Here is a 21,496-nt window from a genome sequence, read left to right on the forward strand (position 1 = left end):
ATGTCTCCTATCCTCCACTTATCATTTCTGTAGAAAGTTTTATCAGTGAAAGTCACCCAGATGAATCCCGGGACTCAGAATTGAAAAGAACAATCATAATTTCAGCAATGAATTCAAGTTTAAAGAAGACACAAGCAAGCAGTTCAACGAAATGAAGGAGAATAAACATCTGCGCGGTGTTCAAGACAACGCAAACATAAGGCTGATGGGAACGGCAGAGATAATCCAGGATGTGAGAACAGAATTCAGTGAGGAGATAGAAGCCCTGAAGACTGAAGATGAAATGTGAAGATGGAATTGAAAACCTCCACTGGAAACCTCACAGGGGAGGCTTATGAGTACAGTGAATCAAGTGGAAGACAGGATATCAGGACACAAAGATTAGGTAAAGGATCTAGGCCAAATAAGCAAGGAATATGAAACTGAAGAATAAAACTACACAGAAATAGTTAGATCCTAGAACACTTCGTCCAAACCAAGAAAGACACACCCATATAAATACAAGAAGCACAGAGAACAGAAATAGATAAGACCAGAAAAGATCCCCCATAGATACTGCCTCTGTCTGGTCTTCACAGCATGGTAAAACACTAAGTCACTGAACAAAGACACAGTGTGGCCCTTATCTCTAACTCACACACCGTGCAACACCACATGACTTAACTTGTCAAAGAGTAAGGGAGGGGATGCTGTCTGGTCACAGTCTCTGTCACCCCTCACCCCATACGAGACACCTCTGTTCTATTTATTTCTCCTTCGGTAACCAGGGCCTATACCTTTTCAAGTTAGTTCTCTGGAAGGCAATGTAAACATCATATTTCAGAGACCAAAATCAAAGAAAATAAAACTAAGTGCCTAAACGGTAAAAAGATTGGATGGAAAACGTACACTATTAGTTGGGACCTTATAGCCAGGACTGGGTGGGTGGGGGATCAGAGAGAATGTGGATCTGATACTAACTCCTGAGGGTTCATGCCAGCTCTCGGGGGCCCTTGGGATCTCAGCCAAACCTCTAACTGCACGTCATTTCTGTCTGAGATCTCTGGAAAACAGAATCCTTCTCATAGGGAATATGCAAACCCCCATAAGCCACTGCGGCAGCGCACACGGGCTTTTCGGGAGCTGCTAGAACAATACCTACTGGTTCATTGACTCTCTTGCAGAAAACAGCAAGCAGGAAGACAGCTGCGATGGGTGGCCCCAAGTAACTGGTGATAGACTGGATATAGTCAAAGAGCTGTCCACTCTGAGCCGACTGCACGATAGGCACCCAGGCGATGCTGATGCCAATCAGCACGAGGATGAACAACCTGAAACCAAAGCCCACAGTAGTGTATCAGTGTTCTACATGAACAAATACGTACCAATAATATATAAACCTATATGCTCATACCTACATGTCGATGTCACCAGCAGACATATATGCACGAGTACTATAAAAATATATGCATATCTCATGCTACCATAGTGAAGCGAAATAAGCAAATTCATTCTGGAGCCTTCTTTCCTCCTTGCTCTGCTTAAGCATCAGAAAAGTTATCTGTGTCTATGAATAATCGAAACTCATTTGACTTTCAACAGGCGGCTTGGCCCAGTGATCTAATGGATGAAAATCCCGCTTTGAGAAGACTCAAAGTTAGGTACAGGGCTACAGACTCAGGAGCAAGATAATCATTGGTTCAAATTCCCATTGTTTCCACATGATATAAAACATGGCACTTAATCTCCCTTCAGCTGAAAACTGAGAATAAAAGGTTGGGAAAAAAGATTAATGAGAGAAAAAAATGTCACAAATATGAGATTTAAATTTAAAAATTTTTAAAATTAAATTTAAAAAATAAAATTTTTTCCCTCCCTCCCTCTTTCCCTCCCTTCTTCCTGCCTTCCCTCCCTCCATCCCTCCCTCCATCCCTCCCTACCTTCCTCCCTCTTCTCCTCTTCCTCCTCCTCCTCCTCCTCCTTCTTCTTCCTCTCTCTCTCTCTCTCTCTCTCTCTCTCTCTCTCTCTCTCTTTCTCTTTCTCGATTTTTTGAGACAGGGGTTCTCTGTGTAACAGTCCTGGTTGTCCTGGAACTCTCTCTAGATCATCCTGGCCTTGAACTCACAGAGTTCCACCTGCCTCTGACTCCCAAGTATTGGGATCAAGGGTGGGCACCACCACACTTGGCTTTCAAATTAAAAATTTTTTAAATTAAATAAAAAATTTTAAAATACCACGCTTCTTTCTTATAAAGTCTTAATTAAAAACATTAGCCAAGGAGAGGGTCTAAAGGAGCCGTCTACTCGGGAAGTGGCCGGGTCTTCCTAGCTCTCTTCTTCTTGAGTTTTACTTCATGTTGTAAAACAGTGGGAGATTCTCTTATATGCTCTTATTTTTGTGCACTTGGTTTAATTATAAAGCTAGAATTTCCTTACCCCATGTGTATTTAAAGCAATGAGTAGTGCTTTTACATAGGTCTCCCTCTGGGATGGATTTCCCATACCACCCACGATTTACTCAAACCCTACCTGCCATTTTTGACTCTAAGATCTCCTTCCACAAAACCTTCCCCCTACCACACTAAGTCATGCTCATCTCTCTCTTATCTGGGTCCTGAATTGCTCTTACAAACATTACAATTGCTTCATGCCATTGTGAGCTTGTTCAGGGCTGAGCAAACCCAAAGTCAGTAGTTATGGGAGGCACAAAAAAATGTGAGATTCAGTACAATCATAGGACCAGGAAATCTAGAACCGTACAAGTTAACAAACTGCTTTTCTTTCCAGTAGGTACCTTCTAAGGAAAATAAAACCTCAGTGCTGCTCAGTAGAATGCAAAGTAGTAGATTCTCTGCTGGTCACACACCCCTTTGTGGCATTAAGTACCCTTGTTTTCTCAAAAAACAAGGGGTGTGGATGCAGTTCAGTGGTAGAGCATTGCAAGTGCCAGTACCATCTGAATATAATGTGCACCTAGTTGGTACTTTGTACATCACAGAATATACTCAGAGCCCTGTACAGGGACTTAATTGGTTGCAGCCGGCAGTCCTGGCTCTGCCCAATCCAGGTCTAGTTAAGACCCAGGTAACTTCATTCTAGTAATGCTCATTGGTAGCCTGAGATAAAGAAGTTGATCTGTTATGTTTCTCCTAACTCCAGAGGGACACTGCTCAACTCTTTTCGATGTAAAATGAAATGCCAGGGCTGGGGTCTAGCTCTGTGGTGCAGTACTCACCCAGAATGAGAAAAGACCTGACTTCAATCCTCCAGTACCACAGAAAATAAAAGAAAGTGCCCATACATGGTAACTATAACTGGGCACAGAGATAACTGATTATACCAAGTGCCTGCCAATCTTGCCAACCGCACTACGGTGGGTAGAACCTTCTGTGACCTTCAGCTCCCCTGGTACACGGCAGAGAGGAGGAAGCTGCATTTACCTTCCTGCAATCATGAGCTCCTTCTCGGTTGCTCCCTTCCGGATCTTGGTGTAGACGTCCATGGTGAAGAGGGTGCTGGCGCTGTTGAAGATGGAGGTCAAAGAGCTCATGAGCGAGGCCATCATTACTGATAACATCAGGCCTCGGAGTCCTGAAAGAGAACGAGGTTTTGAGTGACATTCGTCACCCTGACTCTGTTTCTTGTGCAGCAGTACCCAAGGTCTGTTTGCCTTTAGAAACCATGCCTGTGTCTCAAATTTCTCTCTCCAGAAAGAATAGAAGCTTCAAGAAATGGAGCTTTACATTCTAAGACCACAGCAGGCAATGATTTAGAGACAAGAGAAACATCGGAGACTTTTCAACTAAATGGTGATGGTGGTGGTGGTGAGTGCGGTGGTCACAGCAGTGGTAGGTGTTTCCAGCCAAGGGGACAACCGTAAGGACTCACTAAAGAGTCATGATACAGAAGAAGGATGTCTAAGCAGGACTGGAGGGAATGATAAGACATTCACGAATGGGAACCTAGAGAAATGAACAACTCACGTCTGGCAAAGCTGTAGCATAGAGTGTGGTGACTGCTCTTGGTTATCAGCTTGACTCACCTGGAATTAACTAAAACCCAAGCCACTGGGCACACCTGGGAGTGTTTTTTTTCTTTATTAAATCATTTGAGGTGGAAAGACCCACCTTTAATCCAGATCTTTTGATGTGGAAAGATCCACCTTTAATCCAGATCTTTTGAGGTGGAAAGATCCACCTTTATTCTGGGCCATACCTTCTGATGGCAGCCTGTATAAAGGACTTGGAAGATGGATTCTCTTGCTGTTTGCCTGCTTGACGTCACTCTCACTGAAAAGCCCATTATGGGAGCCTACTTCTTAGGGATCCCAGCATATACTGAAGACTAGCTGAGACACCCAACCTCATGGATTGAACAACTACTTGATTCTGGAACTTTCTGTTAGGGAACAATGATTGTTGGACTGGCTGTACCACAACCTGTTAGCCACACTAATAAATCATCTGGTGAAGCAGGTCTGTGACACAGACTGCCTGTCTTGGAACAAGATTTGGTTTTTGTTGTTGTTGTTGGTTGTTTATTTGCTTGTTTGTTTTGTTTCTCTGTAGCTTTGGAGCCTGTACTGGAAGTCCCACTCTGTAGTACTGTCTGGCCTTGAACTCACAGGGATTCACCTGCCTCTGCCTCCTGAGTGCCATTAAAGGCGTGTGCCACCATCGCCCAGCTAAGGCCTGTTTGACTTATGCCCACATCAGCTTTGCCATTGACAGTTCAGGCAGCATAGGTTCAAGCAACCTAATCTCTCAATGTTTTATTCTCATTAAACCATCATCTGCTTATCTACTGAACAAATGCTTGCTAAATGTACTTGTGCGACCTTCTAGCCCCCCCCAAATTATGATAAGGCAGACTAAGTAAGGCAAGAAAGGCAAAAATAGGCAGGAAGAAAAGTGCATGATAATTAGGAGACAAAATGGGCAGGACTGATGTGGATTAGTTGGGGAACATTTGCTGGCTGAAAAGCTGAAACTACAAGAGGAACCAAAAGAGGCAGCCTAAGAAGATGTGGAAAGGCAACAGGAGAGGATAACATTATGGACTCAAAGAGAAAGACTCGAGGAGGCAAATGACCAATGGCATTAAATGCAATTGAGTGACGTAAGGCGAGGGACAGGAAGTGTCTGGTGGTCTAACACAGGGGATTCAGTAGTCACAGAAGCCAGGTGACAGACACAGTGTTTTGCTGTTTTGCACATGGCTTTTTATTGCTCACTGTTCCCTCTAGCACCATGTGCTAGGCTCTCATGAGATCAGGGCACAGGGCCAGTTTGGAGAAATCACACTTGTTCCTGCTAAGACCAGTGTGACTGACGCTCATCGGAACCTTAACTAATAAGCAGCCAAGTTCAGGGGAGTAGTTAAATATACTTCCCCTCTTATATGATTTGAATACAAATGCTCTGCCCAAGGTTGTGCATAAAGCTCTGGAGAGAAATTTAAAAAGAAATCTAGACATGCTGGTGTGCCTGGTAATCCGAGTACTAGGGAAGTTCAGATGAGAAGACTAACACCAATTCAATTCAAAGCCAGCTTGGGCTACATAACGAGACTCTGCCTCAAGAGAAAACTTGAACACACACACACGCACACACACACACACACACACACACACACACACACGAAAGGATGAAAGGCTGAGAAGGTGGCTCAGGGGGTAAGGTATTGGTTGCAGAAGCATGAGGACTTGAGTTCAGATCCCCAGCATCTACATAAAGCCAGGAACTGTGGCTCATAGCCCTAACTCCAGAACTGATGGGGAAGATGCAGGTCCTGGGGCTCCCTAGTCAGCCAGTTCAGAAAAAACTGAGAGCTCCAAGTTCAGGGAGATAGCACATCTTAAAAAACAACAAACAAACAAACAAAAACCCCATGGTTTAAAGCTCATGGAATATCTTGGAAGATAGGGTGGAAAGATTATAAGACCCAAAGAACCAAAATGTCGACAGTAAGACTGTGTCTCCTAGAAATGGCAGGGAAGTTTCATGCATAATACCCTAACAATATGGCTGCTTAAGCAATACCCGAACAAGGACAACACCAGTGTAGACGTGGTAACATGGAAGGGGACCCAACCATAGGCAAAGGACTACAGGCAACTAAGGGGCATTAAGAGCAGGGGAAATAGTCTTCCCCTTGGGATGAGCTCCTAATTAGTTATCTAATACCAAGTGATCAGCTCTGAAATCATATACACATAAACAACACTAAATGGACTCCATGTGTGTATGTTTGTGTGTGTGTTAAATTTTATAAGACAGGAATTTGAGAGTGAAAAGGAGCGCATGGGAGGAGTTGGGGAAGGAAAGGGAATGGGGGAAATGATGTAAATATATTCTAATAACAATAATAAAAATGTAACAGGAAAAGAGCTGTTACTATAAATGAGTGAAAACGCAGGCAATTGCAGGTGTTGTCAGTTAAGCTGTTCTCTATAGATGCCTGCTTCCCTCTTACGTGCTTAACGTTTCTATCACAGTGTGGACTTTTAAAACTGTGAGGAAAATGAGGTGCAGGGGCCAGTGCAGTGGCTTCATGGGTAAAGTGATGTACACACACACACACACACACACACACTCACATGCACACTCACACACACTCTCTCTTACACACACACACACACTCACACGCACACTCACATGCACACTCACACACTCATACTCTCTCTCTAAGTACAGAGATGAGATCACTCAGCATCTGTGTTTGTGACAGACTCTCTCACTTCACACCCTGCAGCAGCATCCGTGTTCCCACAGAGGAACAGATCCCCTTCCCGTGAGTCTGAATGTTACCCATTGTTTGTGCAGAGCACATTTTTATCCATTTATGTTTAAACACTAAGGTGGGTTCCCTGTCTTGGCAATTGTGCACGAGCCTAAAATGCACACTAGAATACAGTTATCTCTACAACATATTGGTTCCATTCTCTTTGGATGTGAACCCTGTATGGAGAATGGTGAATCCTATAGTAGGTCTACTTTTAATTTTTTTTTCCTCAGGAGCTTCTACACTGTTTTCCAAAATGGCCATTGTAAGGTATAACCTCTTTGTTTAAGTATTTTAAATGATGATCTAGACAGGCATGGAAAGGGAATTTCTCCCCCCACCCCAACAAGTTTTCATTTCCTTTCTTAGCCCAACTAATGGACAAGACCCAGGGTGATAGACTCCAACTGAACTACATGTTGTGAAGACATAAACCAAACTCAGAAACACAGAAATGGGACTTTCTCCCTGGCCTGGAAAAGCCTTTGTCCCAGAATGCACTCAGACGTCTCGGTGGAGCCTAAACCAAATTGACCTCCCAAGAAAGTCTCACCATTAGGCATGAGCTCCACCACCAAGGTTGGATAGGCGATGTTGCTACAGCCAACTGAGGTGCCGCAGTACTTCTGACATTCCGAGGGGATCACACAGGCAATTTTGTCTAGAGAGAGATGAACAGATGCATCAGCGAGCTTCCGTTGGATAGCAATGATTCTGATGGTTGCAGTATTTACCTTAAAGCAACACTTCAAACAAGACATCCCCCTGGTACCCAAACAGCGTCAGGGAAAGAGTGTTTCCCAGCTAAGATCCTCTGTGCCATGCCCTGGCCTGTTATCCCTGACACATCTGGACGCTCCCACAGCAGAGAAACATGGTTCGTAGAGGACAGAAAGGAAACAAATGATATGGTGGGAAAGGAGGAGGCACTGCCATCCACCTCAACAGTTTGGTAATGATAATTAGGGTTATCTGTGTCCCTGGTTTTGAGGGTTTTTTGAACAACTTTTAGACATACAGTCAAATCCTTTGAAAACTAGGGTGACTCCCAAGATCTGAGAAATGGAGCAGAGATAGAAAAAAAAATAGACTGGGAGGAGAAGGGAACAAGATCTAAAATATTGGAGAAAATTCTAGAAACTTAAATAGAATTTGACTCAACATTTCTTAAATACTTATTTAGCACTGTACCACAGTACCAATTCATACACTTATTATAAATAAATATATTTATTCTAAATAAATAAATGCAGTAGCCATTAGGGCATGAGCTATTCTGTTTGCTCAACAGGTATCTCTCAGCATCCATGTGTGAATTGTTTCTGGGTATTCTTTACCCAGTGGATTCCAAAGTCTGCAGAGGCTCAGCTCCTTAAATAAATAGCCTAGTACCTACTCTAACACATGCACATCCTCCCCAGAAGTCATCTACAGTGACTTACAACATAGAATAACCTAGAAGTACTATGGAAATAGCTGTTGTCCTGTGTTGTTTGGAAAAAGTGATAGGCAAAACTCACATGTTTTCATCATAGGTTCTAATATTTTAATATTTTTCAATATGTAGTTGGCTGAAGATCCACAGAAGTGTGAGTTATGAATACAGAAGGCAACTATGTTTTCCTCCTGGTGTACAAGCCAGCACAGGAATATGAGAGTCAAGAGGGGCATGCAACCAAGGACAACACAGCCAATGCCTGCCAGCGATTCTGACTTCATTTCGGGGGATACTTGCCAAACTGTCACTCTGTGGTGCTCTGTTTACTTCTTGTTGTTACTTTGCATTTCAAAACGGTTTCGATTCATAATAGCTAACCAAAAATTATTTGTATTCATAACAACAGGATTTAGATAACAATGCTGAGATGCCAGAAAAAGACCAAAGGTGAATCTGTCAAGGTGGGGCACTTGGAAGGAAATGGCCCACGAAACAGGGCAGAGAGCACAGGGCCAGCAGCAGCTGCCTGGGCCTTGGCATTAGAATTACAAAATAGACTCTTAGACCCCACCACAGGCCTAGGGGCCAGGGTGCAGAGCTGCAAGCGAGCAAACACTGTTTTCTGGAGGAGGGAACCTGGGTGATGTCATGACTGTGGAGATTAGGAGAAAAATGAGGAGACAGCTGTCGGTGTAAATGAGGAAACTGGTTCTCTCCTTCCTCCTCGTGGGCTCCAGAGATCAAGTTCAGGCTTGGTGACGAGCTTGCTATCAAACAACTTTAAATTAAAAAAAAATAGTAAATTGATCTTAAAAGGACTAGGTAAGGACAACCCCAGGAATTCTGTGTCTCCAATGTGTACACTGCCTGACACAGGCAACCCTGCTGCTTGGTAATCATGGCACAAAAGAAATGGAACAAAGGAGCCAGAGAGCTTCCAAAGTCCCTGAGAGCTAGCACAGGAAAAATGGACTGAGCTCGGGTAGAGGAATTACCTGTGTATAAAACCCGGCTGACCATCCCCGTCATGATCATGAGGAACATTGGCAACACCTTCAGATAACCACACAGGATACAGCCGGCCTTCACGTGAGACATGTTCTTAGCTGAGAGACAGCGCTGCACAATGACCTGTCAGGAACATCCCAGTGAGGAGCTGTGCATTCTGGGAATTCTGGGACCCTCTGACATCCCAGCTGCCCTGTTTGGTGTCTTCAGCCTTGGTTCCCAGCAACCCACAGACCGCGTGTGCCTTCTACATATTCAACCCCAATAGCCTGACAGGTGGAAGTCCCTGTCATGCACCCTGTCTGCTTCCACACCTAGATTACATACCTGGTCTGTGCACCAGTACCACAGGGTGAGGATGGAGAGGCCAAAGATGAGCCCAGGCCATGGAATGTCTCCTGTGATAGGATCTCTGAATATGTGAAAAGAGTCGGCTCTGGGAGTGTAACATTCTTCCTTGATGGTCAGGTTTCCATCAGAAACCACAGTTGGGATGGCTTTCATGTACTTCTCCACAAAGGCATCATATCCTCCCACTTCAGTAAAGGCTGAAAAATATTGGTGCAAAAAAGAACACTGTGAAAAATTTAACTCCTTGTAGTGATTTCATGTCTGAGTATCTTAGCACTAAGAGGATACCAGCATAGGGAAACACCCATGATGTGTGGTTTGGAGTAAATGATCTTCCCTCTAGACCTCAGGCTTCTCATTTATAAAAACGGGAGTGTTAACTGCCCCGCCTTCTTGGGAGACACTGGCATTTCAAAGCAACAGCTTGCAGCAGTGCCCTGACTGCACACAATATGGAAAGGGAGGCGCCTTATTAAAGAAAGACTTGGCCTTGGACCATGTGCAGACTGGTTTTCTTCAAACCCCAGCTGTCTGCCATGGTCTTTGGAACTCAGAACATAGAGCTAGGGACACACAGTGGCCTTCTGGAGACAGGACACAGGCAGGACGGCTGCCCCCAGGGATGCCTGGGAACGGGGCAGGGATGAGAATTTTGCCAGCTCTCATCTTAGTGCTGCCATCCTAGCCTGTGCTTGCTGACCCCAGAGCCTGCGGGGGAAGCAGATCTAAGTCCTTAGAAAACTAAACTCTGATCAGGTGATAGTGGTGAATACCTTTAATCCGAGCACTAGGGAGGCAGAGGTAGGCAGATCTCTATGAGTTCAAGGCCAGCCTGGTCTACAAGAGACAGTCCCAGGTCAGACTGCAAAGATATAGGGAAACCCTGTCTTGAAAAACCAAAAAGAAAAAAATAAAGAAAAAGAAAATAAACTCTAAACTCCAGAGTTTAGTAAACTCTAGAGTTTATTAAAGACTCTAAACAAGAGTCTTTAATGATACCCACAGGGCCCACTAAACATAAAAATCAAAATATGTCTTCTATCTCTTCATGACAGCTAGGATTTTCAATGCTGTCTTTATAGACAAGGACAAAAAATGATCAAAGCTGCCAGCATGGAGTGAACAATTTTTAAATTGTTCTAAATGAAAAAAAATCACTCATCACCAACAATGCAAAAACATTGACCTTTTAACCTCACAGTGTGTGCAGGATATAGTTTCAGCCTGCAAACACGGCGTGTGAATCTGTGTGGCTTGCTGAGTCGTTAGCCATATTCATTTTTACCCAGGTTCTCTGCAAATACAGCAACACATTACCACGGGCCCACACTGGAGACCACTGAACCAAGCTATAGAGTTAGACAGGGTGTTATGGGATATTTGTACACTGTATGTAGATATATTGCTGTGACTGGTTTAATAAAAAGTCAAATGATCAATATGCAAGCAAGAGAGATGGGTGGGATTGCTGGAGCAAGAGAGAGGAAGAGGAGGAGGAATCTAGGAACACAGATTATGCCAGGAGATGCAGAAAAATTCGGACATACAAAAATGGAGAGGAGGTTAAAAAAAGTCACATAATAGAACATAGATTAATAAAAGTACATTAATTTAAGTTACAAGAGCTAGTTGGGGACAAGCCTAAGGTAAGAGCAAGCTTTCATAATTAATAATAAGTCTCCATGTTATTATTTGGGAGCTGGCTGGTGGGACAGAAGACTGGTTACATCAGAGAAGGTAGGCAGGCAAGCCAGACTTGCTCCGTCTTCTCAGAATTCTATACCTCTGCCCCGACTTACCAAATCCAGTCAGGATACAAGACCCCACGAGCATGATTGCTGTCTGTAAGGTGTCTGTGTAAATCACGGCTGCCAGGCCCCCTAAGCAGGCAAACAGACAATAGATCACACGGAGCACATGATGCCCGCCTGCTTCCTTTTTCTACTACCCTCTCTTGGCCACAGTGCTCCCTCCAAGAAGCTCCACTCCCTGCCACCACCACCTGCCTGCCTTCCCTCCCCTACCTTCATCCCCCGCCCCCGAATCCTGCTGCTCAGAACTGTTTCTGGCCTTTGCCTCTCATGAAAATAACTACAAGGCCTGGGAAGGGGAAGACGCTTGTCTCTACCTCTCTACCTGAGTGGAAAGGAAAGTACTTGTTGTGAGCTTAATGCTAGGAAATGGCTCACAAAGGAATGTTTGCTCTTTTTGACTCTGCAATGGTAGAAATGGAACCCAGGACTCTCTCTCTCTCTCTCTCTCTCTCTCTCTCTCTCTCTCTCTGTGTGTGTGTGTACACATGTGTGTGACAGACAAATGAGCCAACTGTAAATTACATCCCAACCTCTCTAAGGAACGTCTCATCCTCAGGTATACTGGGCGCCCATGGAACAGAAAGTCCCATTGTGGCTCCTCCCCCTTTCTTCCTGCAAAGAACACGTGTCTCTGCCATCCTCAAATCATACTCGGAAACCTCTTTGTATATCTTTCGTTCACTTCGAAATGGTTCTTAATCCAGTCACATTACATCTAAGGCTCCCAAGGACCCCGTACCTGTTTATAGCATTATGCTTTGTGTCTCCTCTCTCCCGGCTACTTCGCAGTAACCACCTGCTTCTGGTACCTGAAGGCTCGCCTTGCTTCCGATCCCCGCCCTACCCTCTTCTGCCACCATTCTCCATTCACTTACATTTTTTTTCACCTGGCATGCCTCTAATTGTCCTAGCTTTGCCACATTGTCCACAACCTTCAGGGCTAAGCTCTCCTGACATTCCTCCACCCAGCACGGGAGCTTTTTACCCCGCACATTCACATGGCTTGCCGCAGAGACCAAGAAAATAGCCTTTTTCCCAACCCTGAGCCAGACTTGAGCTGACGATTCGCTTGAATGGACTCACCTGTGATTGTATAAAGGGCAGTGATTGCTAGTAGGATAATGATGGCCAGGTAGATGTCCAGGCCCAAGGCTAGGTTGATGAACAGAGCTCCAGAGAAGATGTCTGCCTGAAAGGAGAGAAGTAAGGCATAGGCAGAAGTGAGAGAGGTCATCTGGTCACAGGGGCCATTCCTGGGTTCCCAAGCAAGCTATATTCATGATAGCAGTTAGTAGTTCACAAGAAAAAGGACTCTGTGGTAAAAAAAAAAATCTATAAAATGCTAGCGTAAACTAATTGATAGTGGCTTTTGTACCACACAGCATCCCTTCGCCTTTTTATATGTACCACGCACTGTGAATACCTAGCTGAGGGTCATGGGACAAGGTGCTTCACAAATACACACACACACACACACACACACACAGAGAGAGAGAGAGAGAGAGAGAGAGAGAGAGAGAGAGAGAGAGAGAAAGAGTCTGTCAGCATCCACTCACCACCTGCTGCCCTTAGCCATTACTCTGGCTTGTATACACACATTGGTGTGCATGGGTTTATAATCTCTGTCCCCAAAGCAAGTCTGAGTGTTTCAGATCTATGAGTCGGAAACCCAGCCCCCACTCCCTGCTTCTTCAGTGAGGTCTTAATTTTACCTGCGTGGCCCTAAAAGAATTCATTGAGAACACCAAGTACCTCTTGTATGTTACTACTACTCCCATGTACATTGGCTGGAGTCATTTCAGGGGACTTGTCCCTTGTCACTGGCGAATTCACTGTGTTCTTTACCCAGTGAAGAAAAGCCTTCCAGGCTTGCTTTGCCTCTAAGATAAAGCTACCTGGCAGGAAGATATGCAGTCGCTAATATAAACCAGCAGGGGGCACCAAAATACCATGTTCTTCACAGGAAGAACACCATTCCCACCAATCTTGGTCTTTTTAGATTTGCAGGTACCGAAATTAGACTTCTCCAGGGAGTGTGTGCGGTTTTTTTGTTTGTTTGTTTTTGTTTTTATTGAACATAATTGAATACGTTTTAGGAAACTGCAAAAGGAATCCTGTCACACTCCAAGGAGAGGTCAGTGGGGTTGGACTCAGCTCTCTTGCACGCTCCCCATTATAACCCCCTTCCTCACTCCACATCCTCTGCACTCTGTTATGGTTTCAGTGTGTCTCCTGAAAGTTCATGAGTTGGAAACATAACACCCAAATCCATATACTGATTCTGTTTGTGAGGTCCTGGGGGGGTAATTAGGAGTAAATGACACAGGAGGGCAGGACCCCCACAATGAGATTATTGACTCTCTAAGAAGGAAGGAAGCGAGCCAAGATTGCAAGACCCTCTTCCCCATGTAGTGACACAGCCAGAGAGCCTCACCAGCTGCTGGCACAAGGCCTAGATGGACTGGTTTCCAAAACTGTGAGAAATCTCTGCTCTTTATAAATCTCTGGTGTTTATTACAGTAGCAATGCACACTGGACCAAGATATCCACCCCGTGGGATCTCTAGTCTCCTGCCTTCACTGTTTTCCCTAAAGCCAATCCCATGGCTATGTGCTACGACTTGAGCCCCACCCTCCCAAGATGGGGGCCCCACATCTTAGCTCTAGCTCCAGTCTTCTCAAAGCCTCCTGCAAGATGCTCTCACCCAAAGAGACCTACGTCATCATCATTCCTGGTGAGGAAGGACAGATAGGATGAGGAGAGAAGAGAGGGGATGGTGAGTCACACACACACACACACACACACACACACACACACACACACACACACACAAATGCATACAGCCCCCTTGGCCTGAGGTCTCGGGGTTTTGTTTTCAGTTCTTCCTACCTGCCTCAATTTTCTGTTTCCCTGTGGATTTTCCCCCTCTTCCTTTCCAGGGAATTTTACAGTTTACCTAGAGCTGCCATGGGTGTGTATTATTTTGATACTCAAAAAGTATTGACATTTGCTCATTTTTGCCTTTGTTTTTGGGGTTGCAGTGGGACTGAGATTCTTGAGTCAGCTGCTGGACCCCACAAAGTTCTCTTAGCAGAAAGAGATCGTGCATTAATGTGTAAAGCACAAACTGCCAAGGAAGGTTCAAATCTTGTGGTGCTACAAGATGAAAAGTTAAAACTTCAACAACAGGAGCTGGAGAGATGGTTCAGTGGTTAAGAGAGCTGACTGCTCTTCCAGAGAACCCAGGTTCAATTCCCAGCACCCACATGGCAGCTCATGCCTGCCTGTAACTCCAGTTCCAGGGGACCCGACTGTTATCATTTCCACCACCCAAAGTTGCCAGCGTTCTGGCAAATGCCTAGCTGCCCCAAGCACTGGCACTTCCAGCTTCCACGACCACGCATGGGCCATCAAGCATTCGAGCAACCTACACAGTCACCCAGGGTTCTCCAGCCTACGTGATCTACGTGATCTCTGTGCAGTGTGGTCTTGTGATCTATGTGTGACATGCTTATGTAAACCTCTGTGCACATGTGCTAGACAGCCTTTAAAAGCTGAACATGCCGCTCCGCATTCTCTTCCCACACCAAGCTGCCGACCGGCCTGAGCACCCCCTTCTCTTAGTCCCACCTCTTAAAAAAATTCTTAAAGTAGGTTTTGTAGTTGTGTGTCTTGTGATCTGTCATCACACCTGGTAATTTCATTGGTGCCAAGACTCCACAGGCTCTCCTGCCCCACTCAACGAGGGTTGGGACCCTGGACCGGGTTGCTCCACAACTGCCCATATTCCATCTGCCAGGCTGCTGAATTCTGCGCACAGCACCAGTACCGTTGGTGAGTTCGCCCCTTCTGGTCAGCTTAACCATTTCCCTGAACCCAAATAATTGACCATTGGTTGTCTGGCAACCCTCTAGTGTTCTTCAGAACGGGGGAATGCCCCCAGCCACAGACTTCATGGCTACAGTTGATCCCTTTGCTGACATTCATCGCTGGTAATTCCCCACAGCTGAGGACTGGGATCCCATTTCTCATCTTGGACTGTTGTCCCTCAGAATACTCTGCCCTGGTCCCCGGCCCCTGCATTGATAGCCTTGGGGCAGCTTGAACCAATCACTTGCTCTGTCTCAAGGACACTTGTAGACAAGTTAGCTATTGGGTCTCATCTCTCTCTTTCTCCCTTTCTTGGCTATGGGAAATAAACCTTCCAGTGCTCAGTTGAACCTCTCCCCTGGGATGCCTTTTGGAGACCCTAAAGCCCCTAAGCTTAACGCCTTACTTACAGACTCCTGAGCTTATCCTCCTTTGCACTAAGACACGGCCTAACAATTGATAACATCTAAACCTTAGATCCAGCTATTCTGTGGGAGCTTTCTCACGTCTGTGGGTGAATATGTGGATGGAAAGAGCTCCCATATATTCAAGCCTTTTTCTATTTAAGTTCTACACCCTCTGTCCTTGCAACCTGTTCAGCTCACATGTTCCTACCTATGCCTTCTAACTCAGAGGAACACCCCACTTCTGTTCTGGACCATGCTAATAAACCCCCGATTTCCCGACCTCTCCAGCTCTTCCCCTTCCCCCAGCAACTATTCCTCCTTCCTGTTGCCGTGCCCCCGCCACCCTCTGGCACCTGCTTTCACCCCTCCTCTCACGCACTCTCGCGCTGCTAAGGAACCCAACCCTGACCAAACCAAACAAGCAGCAGTTCTCCCTTTGCGAGAGGTAGCCAGTATGGAGGGGCTGGTCAAGGTACATGTCCCTTTCTCATTCTCAGAACAAAAACTGGGTTCTTACATATCGGATTCTACCTCTTTCATAAAACAATTCCAACATATTACCCAATCTTATAGTCTCACCTTTCATGATATTTTTATGATCCTAACTAATAACCTACTTCCTGAGAAGCACAAGCAAGTTTGGGAGCAGGCTAGAATGCATGCAGACGAGGTTCACCAGACTAATGTAGCCCACTGCCCCTACCCTGGGACTGAGGCGGTCCCCAAGCAGGACCCACACTGGGATTACAACATCCCAGGTGGTTTAGCTAGAGACTAGTTTGTGACTTGCTTCCTGACAGCCAGTAAACTCCCGGGACAGGCAGGAAAAATCCTTCTCAATTCTTGGAACCCTCACAAAGGCTCTCTGCAGTACACTAATTTAGATCTGGAGAGTTCAGAGGGTGAACGCTCCTCATGGCCCATTTCTTTCCCCAGAGCTTCCCCGGCATTAGACTTAAACTTAAGCTTTTGGAGAGAGGCTCCTTGACCCCATACGCGGAAGTCTTAGGGCTGACTTTAAAGGTGTACCATGGAAGAGATGATAAAGCCCGTAGACAAAAATGCCAAATGCTGGCCAAGGCCGTCCAACTGGCCATGGCGACTACCCATCCTACCCGTGCTGCTCCCAGCTCCCTTGTTCCCCAACCCGGGGCTCAAGGGCCACCAGGCTTGTGTTTTAAATGTGGAGAAAATGGGCATTGGGCTTGGGTGTGTCCTAATCCTTATGCTGAGACTGTGTCAGAAGTGGCTTGATTTTACTCATATGCCCACAGTCAGACAGGTTAACTATCTCCTGGTTTTGGTAGATACCATGTCTGGGTGGATTTAAACATTTTCTACTACTATCTAACAAGAGGGCCCAGACAGTTTCTGATGTCTTTCTCTGGGAAATTAGTCTCCAGTTTGGAGTCCCAACCTCTTTTCAGTCAGATAACACCAGAGTTTAACTCCCAGATCTCTCAAACTCTAAGGCTCTTAACATTCCCTGGCATTTTCATATCCCATACCATCCTCAGTCCTCAGGAGAGGCAGAACGAACTAACTGCTCCTTAAAAAATATTCTTGTTAAGATGTTACAGGAATTTCACCTTGCCTGGGTAAAGCTTTTGCCTCTGGCTCTTTTCAGGCTCTGGACCCTCCCCAAACAACCCTTTTCAATCTCGCTCTTTGGACCCATTATGGGTGGCTGGTTCTGGCTCCCAGCCTCTCACCTAAACCCTCACCCCTCCCTGCTCACCTGCTCACCTCATTATTGCCTCACCTCTGCTCCCTCTTATGGGATTTAACTGACTACTTACCACCCAACCATGCGTCAACCCCTGTCCATCGCCAATTAACATCGGAGATCTTTCCTCCAGACCAGCACCCCATATTCCTTTCCCCTAAATGGCAGGGCTCCTTTAAGGTAATTCTTGTAACTCCCACAGCTGCCAGTTTGAAGGCCTCCCTCATTGGATTTACCTATCTCACCTCAAACCCTTTACTCCTCCACCTCGGAACACCCTTTCCTCATATATATGGTAACTCAAATAGGGCTCTGTTCCAGAGAACACCAAGATGGGCTGCTTTGTCTTCAGTTCCAGAAGCATAAAGTCTCATCACAGTACTCAACTCTCCTGTACCAGGAACTCCATATACTCTCCTTTCTGATTCCCCCCTTTTCTCTTTCTCCTGTCTGCCTTACCAATTTCTTGGTCTCCAATGACGTACTCAACTTTCCAGTTAACCACTCAGCTGTTGTAACAGGGCCCATCATTAGCCACGGAGCTGGAGGTGCACATACTGTCAGATGCCCAAGTGGTAAGAAAGAGTAACATCCTGGGGACACTCACACCCCCAGACTCAAAAAGGAGTCTCACAAAACAGATTTCAATGTAACAGGTTTATCACTGACTGCAGCAGTGTGTCCTGGACATTAATACGGTGTAAATGGGTAATACTATGATGCTGAAGGAAACAAATGCATTAAGGTTTGCTTCAGGTAACATTGAAAGGTTTAATTAATAATTTGCCCTTCGCTTCCTCCTCTCTTCTCTCACTATATAGCTTCCATAATCTTAACACTAACCAATAAAATCCTGATAAGTTATTCCAACATTATACTATCATAACCACGAGCTTCCTAATGTATTTAAAATTTATCTCTTTTTATAAACTTAAACATTCTCATAAGCTCCAGGGAGCCAAACTGGACCCACCTGAACAGACCAGATTCACCCGGGATAAGTATCATTTAGCTTCTCCTTGGTCTCTGGCTCCCTGGGAAACTTCCTTCTTCATCTCGGGAACCCTGGGGAAAGCCCCTCTCTCTATCTTGGGGATTTTTCTCCCTCAATCACCAGGATCTAAAGTTTTATTACCAGGATCAAATTTTTTTCTAAATGTAATCTGCCTCACCAGCATCTCCTCGGGTCCAGCCTGCCAACTAGACAGTTCCACAAAGCCTGGAGAACACTGAAGTAACTAGCTACCCCAAGACATGACCAGCATCCCAGCTTTCTCAAGTTTCCCAAGATTTCAATGCCCACAAATCAACAGAAAGCAGTCTCAAGAGATCTGATGCCCCCATTCCTGCCCATCTGCCCTTAACCCTCCCCCCCATGTTATAATTTCCACCACCCAAAGTTGCCAGCGTTCTGGCAAAGTGCCTAGCCACCGCAAGTGCTGGCACTTCCAGGTTCCACAGATGCGTGGGTGCCATCAAGTATTCAGGCAAGTGTCCCATACCCAGGAAAACAAATATGGTATATGTTTACTTATATGTGGATGTGAGCCGTTAAGTCAACAGTAACCAAACTACAATCCAGGGAATCACAGAAGGTTGGCATAGAGAAAGAGACTGGAGGGAATAGATAGATCTCCTCAGGAAAGGGAAATAGAACAGTGTCTATTATATATTATATATGGGTCGGGGACTGAGACAGGAGGGTCGAGTGAGGAGAGGAATGGGAGAGGGAATTGAAGGAGGGAGTACAGTGAGAGATAACTGAAATAAAGGGGTATTTTGAGGAGTAGTATAGAAAACAGTACGGTAGAATCTTCATAAAATATGTATACATACATGAAGGCAATATAAAAGAAATTGCCAAGGAATGGGAGATATAGAGTCCCAACTGGACCTCTCTTGCCACCAAATGAAATTTCCAGTACCAAAAAATGGGTTATGTCTAATTGAGCTCTTAGTCAATGGGGTCCCATGGGAACCCCCAAATGATCCAGGCTATTGCCAAGGCTTTAGGCTCCTCCCCACAAACTGAAGACAACACCTATACAATACCCTGAGCTTGAAGAAGGGGAGGTGGTGCCTACATAGCGCCTTCACCCCTATGGGCTTGTGTTTTTGGTACTGGAAGGTACGGTGCCTGCTAATAAATGAACAGCATACGCAGCAATCCAGCTACAAACCTTCCATGTATAAGGGTGCCCTGCCTGCAATGCCAGTACTGTACACCAGTACAACGGCGGCACAAAGCTTATAGGAGTAACCAACCAATATCTGATTTGACTTAGGGCCACTTCAAAAGATGGAACCCATACCAGACAGTGCTTGGGTGACCAAGAACATGAGACTAGATAACCCAGATACCTAGGGGAAAATCAAATACTAACTTCCTACTAAAAGAGCACAGCTATAAACTGGCTCTACATGGCATTCTGCTATACATTCATAGACCAATGCCTTGCTCAGCCATCTCCATCTGCAGCGTATGAGAACAATTACAAAGATCCACAATTGGACAACGTGCAGTGATTGAAAGGCAAGAAACCCATGATCATAAATTGGATGTCTCCACTCAATCACTCCACTCAGGGTTTAGGGAACCCTCAGAAGAATAGGAAGGAAGAGTGTAAGAACCAAGGGTTATGCAGGACACCAAGGAAATAAGACCTCTTAACCAACAGGACCTATGCACATATGAGCTCATGGAGACTGAGGTGGCATGCACAGGCCTGCACGGGTCTGCAAATGGTGTCCTAGAACTGAAAGATGTGCTCACATGACCCATCCCTAACCCAGAAGCTGTCTCCAATTGATAACCACTTAAAATGAAAACTCAGTTGTCTCCAAAGAGCCTCCCTGGGAAAGCATACTTTGCTTAAGGGTATTCTGCATGCCCAGCAGTAGATGACTGACAGAAAATTAACTCGACAACATCTTTGGAGAGTCCTTGTCCCATAATGCCATGTCAGGGCTTTTCCTTTCTATCTCTCTTTTTAAAACTTTATCCCTTTTATTTTTGTTTAGTCATTCATATTTTATCCTACAGGTACTTTGTGTGGATATTATGGGTTCAGATTCTGGGTTCTTATGGGGGTTCTGAGTGTGTGAACAAGTGGTTTCGGTGCCTGTATCTGTTTCTTGCGCCTTTTCTTGGCTCTTTTCATTCTGTTTGTTTGTGTTGTTCTACTCCAGCGTGTTTATTTTTGTTTCATCTTAATCTATTATATTGTTATCCCTTATGTGCCTGTTTGTTTTAAAATGAGTGGCAGAAAGGGTGTGGAGCCAGAAGGGAGAGAACTGAGAAGAATTGAGCTGGGAGGAATCTGTCTTCAAAAAAAGAAAAAAACTAAAGGTAGATAAAGACGGATAAAGAAAATGTGCTACATTTAGACAATGGAATAACGTGCAGTTGTTAAAAGGGAAATCATGAAATTCATAAAAGGTAAATAGATGGAGAAAAAAAAACCATCCTGCGTGAGGTAACCCAGGCCGCAAAAGACAATATGGTATATATTCCCTTATACATGGATGTTACCTTTTAAACATTAGTTAAATATAGAGTAAAGAACCAGCGTTGGGGGAAGATCTCTCAAGGAAGAGGAACTAGAATATATAGTTAGAGAGAGATGGAACAGGAGGATTCAATGGAGAGGTGGGTAGAGGGTAGGAGGAATGCAGGAAAGACCAGTTATCACTAAGGGCCATTTGTAGTATAACATAGAAACTGGCTTCACAAAAGCTTCTTAAAATATAGACTATATAAAAGAAATGAAAATGGAGTTACCAAACAAAGGGGAAGACAAAGCCCCAACTAGCCATCTTCCGCTACCACGTGAATTCTCCGTGCCAGGAATGAGTTGCATCTTATTGTTAGGCAAAGGGGGGCCCATGGAAATTCCTGAACAACTCAGGACATTGCCAAGGCTATTTATTGACTTCTTTCCAAAAAACTGATGGTAAGGTTCTATTGCAGAAGAAAACATTTACACATCTCATTGGACATGGAGGAGTGGAGCTGGAGACCAATGAGAGCTTTCGCCCCTGTTGGCTAGGGTTTATGGTACTTGAAGGCACGCAGCACTCTCCTAGAGGACAAAGGTAAATACCAGCCCAGCTATAAACTC

General features: G+C 45.0%; 1 protein-coding gene across 1 annotated transcript in view; it reads right to left on the bottom strand.

The window, feature by feature from the left end:
• The window catches only part of LOC125387503 (sodium/glucose cotransporter 1), a 70,076-nt gene that overhangs the window by 12,188 nt on the left and 36,392 nt on the right, over window positions 1-21,496 (bottom strand). Inside the window, exons 6-12 of the mRNA XM_087909120.1 lie at window positions 12,456-12,561; window positions 11,358-11,438; window positions 9,535-9,755; window positions 9,195-9,330; window positions 7,315-7,422; window positions 3,419-3,569; window positions 1,142-1,310 (exon numbers count right to left, since the gene is read on the bottom strand). Of these exons, the coding sequence (XP_087765246.1) occupies window positions 1,142-1,310; window positions 3,419-3,569; window positions 7,315-7,422; window positions 9,195-9,330; window positions 9,535-9,755; window positions 11,358-11,438; window positions 12,456-12,561 (972 nt within the window). The remainder of the gene's footprint in view (window positions 1-1,141; window positions 1,311-3,418; window positions 3,570-7,314; window positions 7,423-9,194; window positions 9,331-9,534; window positions 9,756-11,357; window positions 11,439-12,455; window positions 12,562-21,496) is intronic.

Source organism: Myodes glareolus, chromosome 8 (genome assembly GCF_982192425.1).
Source record: "Myodes glareolus chromosome 8, mMyoGla1.1, whole genome shotgun sequence".
Lineage (NCBI taxonomy): Eukaryota > Metazoa > Chordata > Mammalia > Rodentia > Cricetidae > Myodes > Myodes glareolus.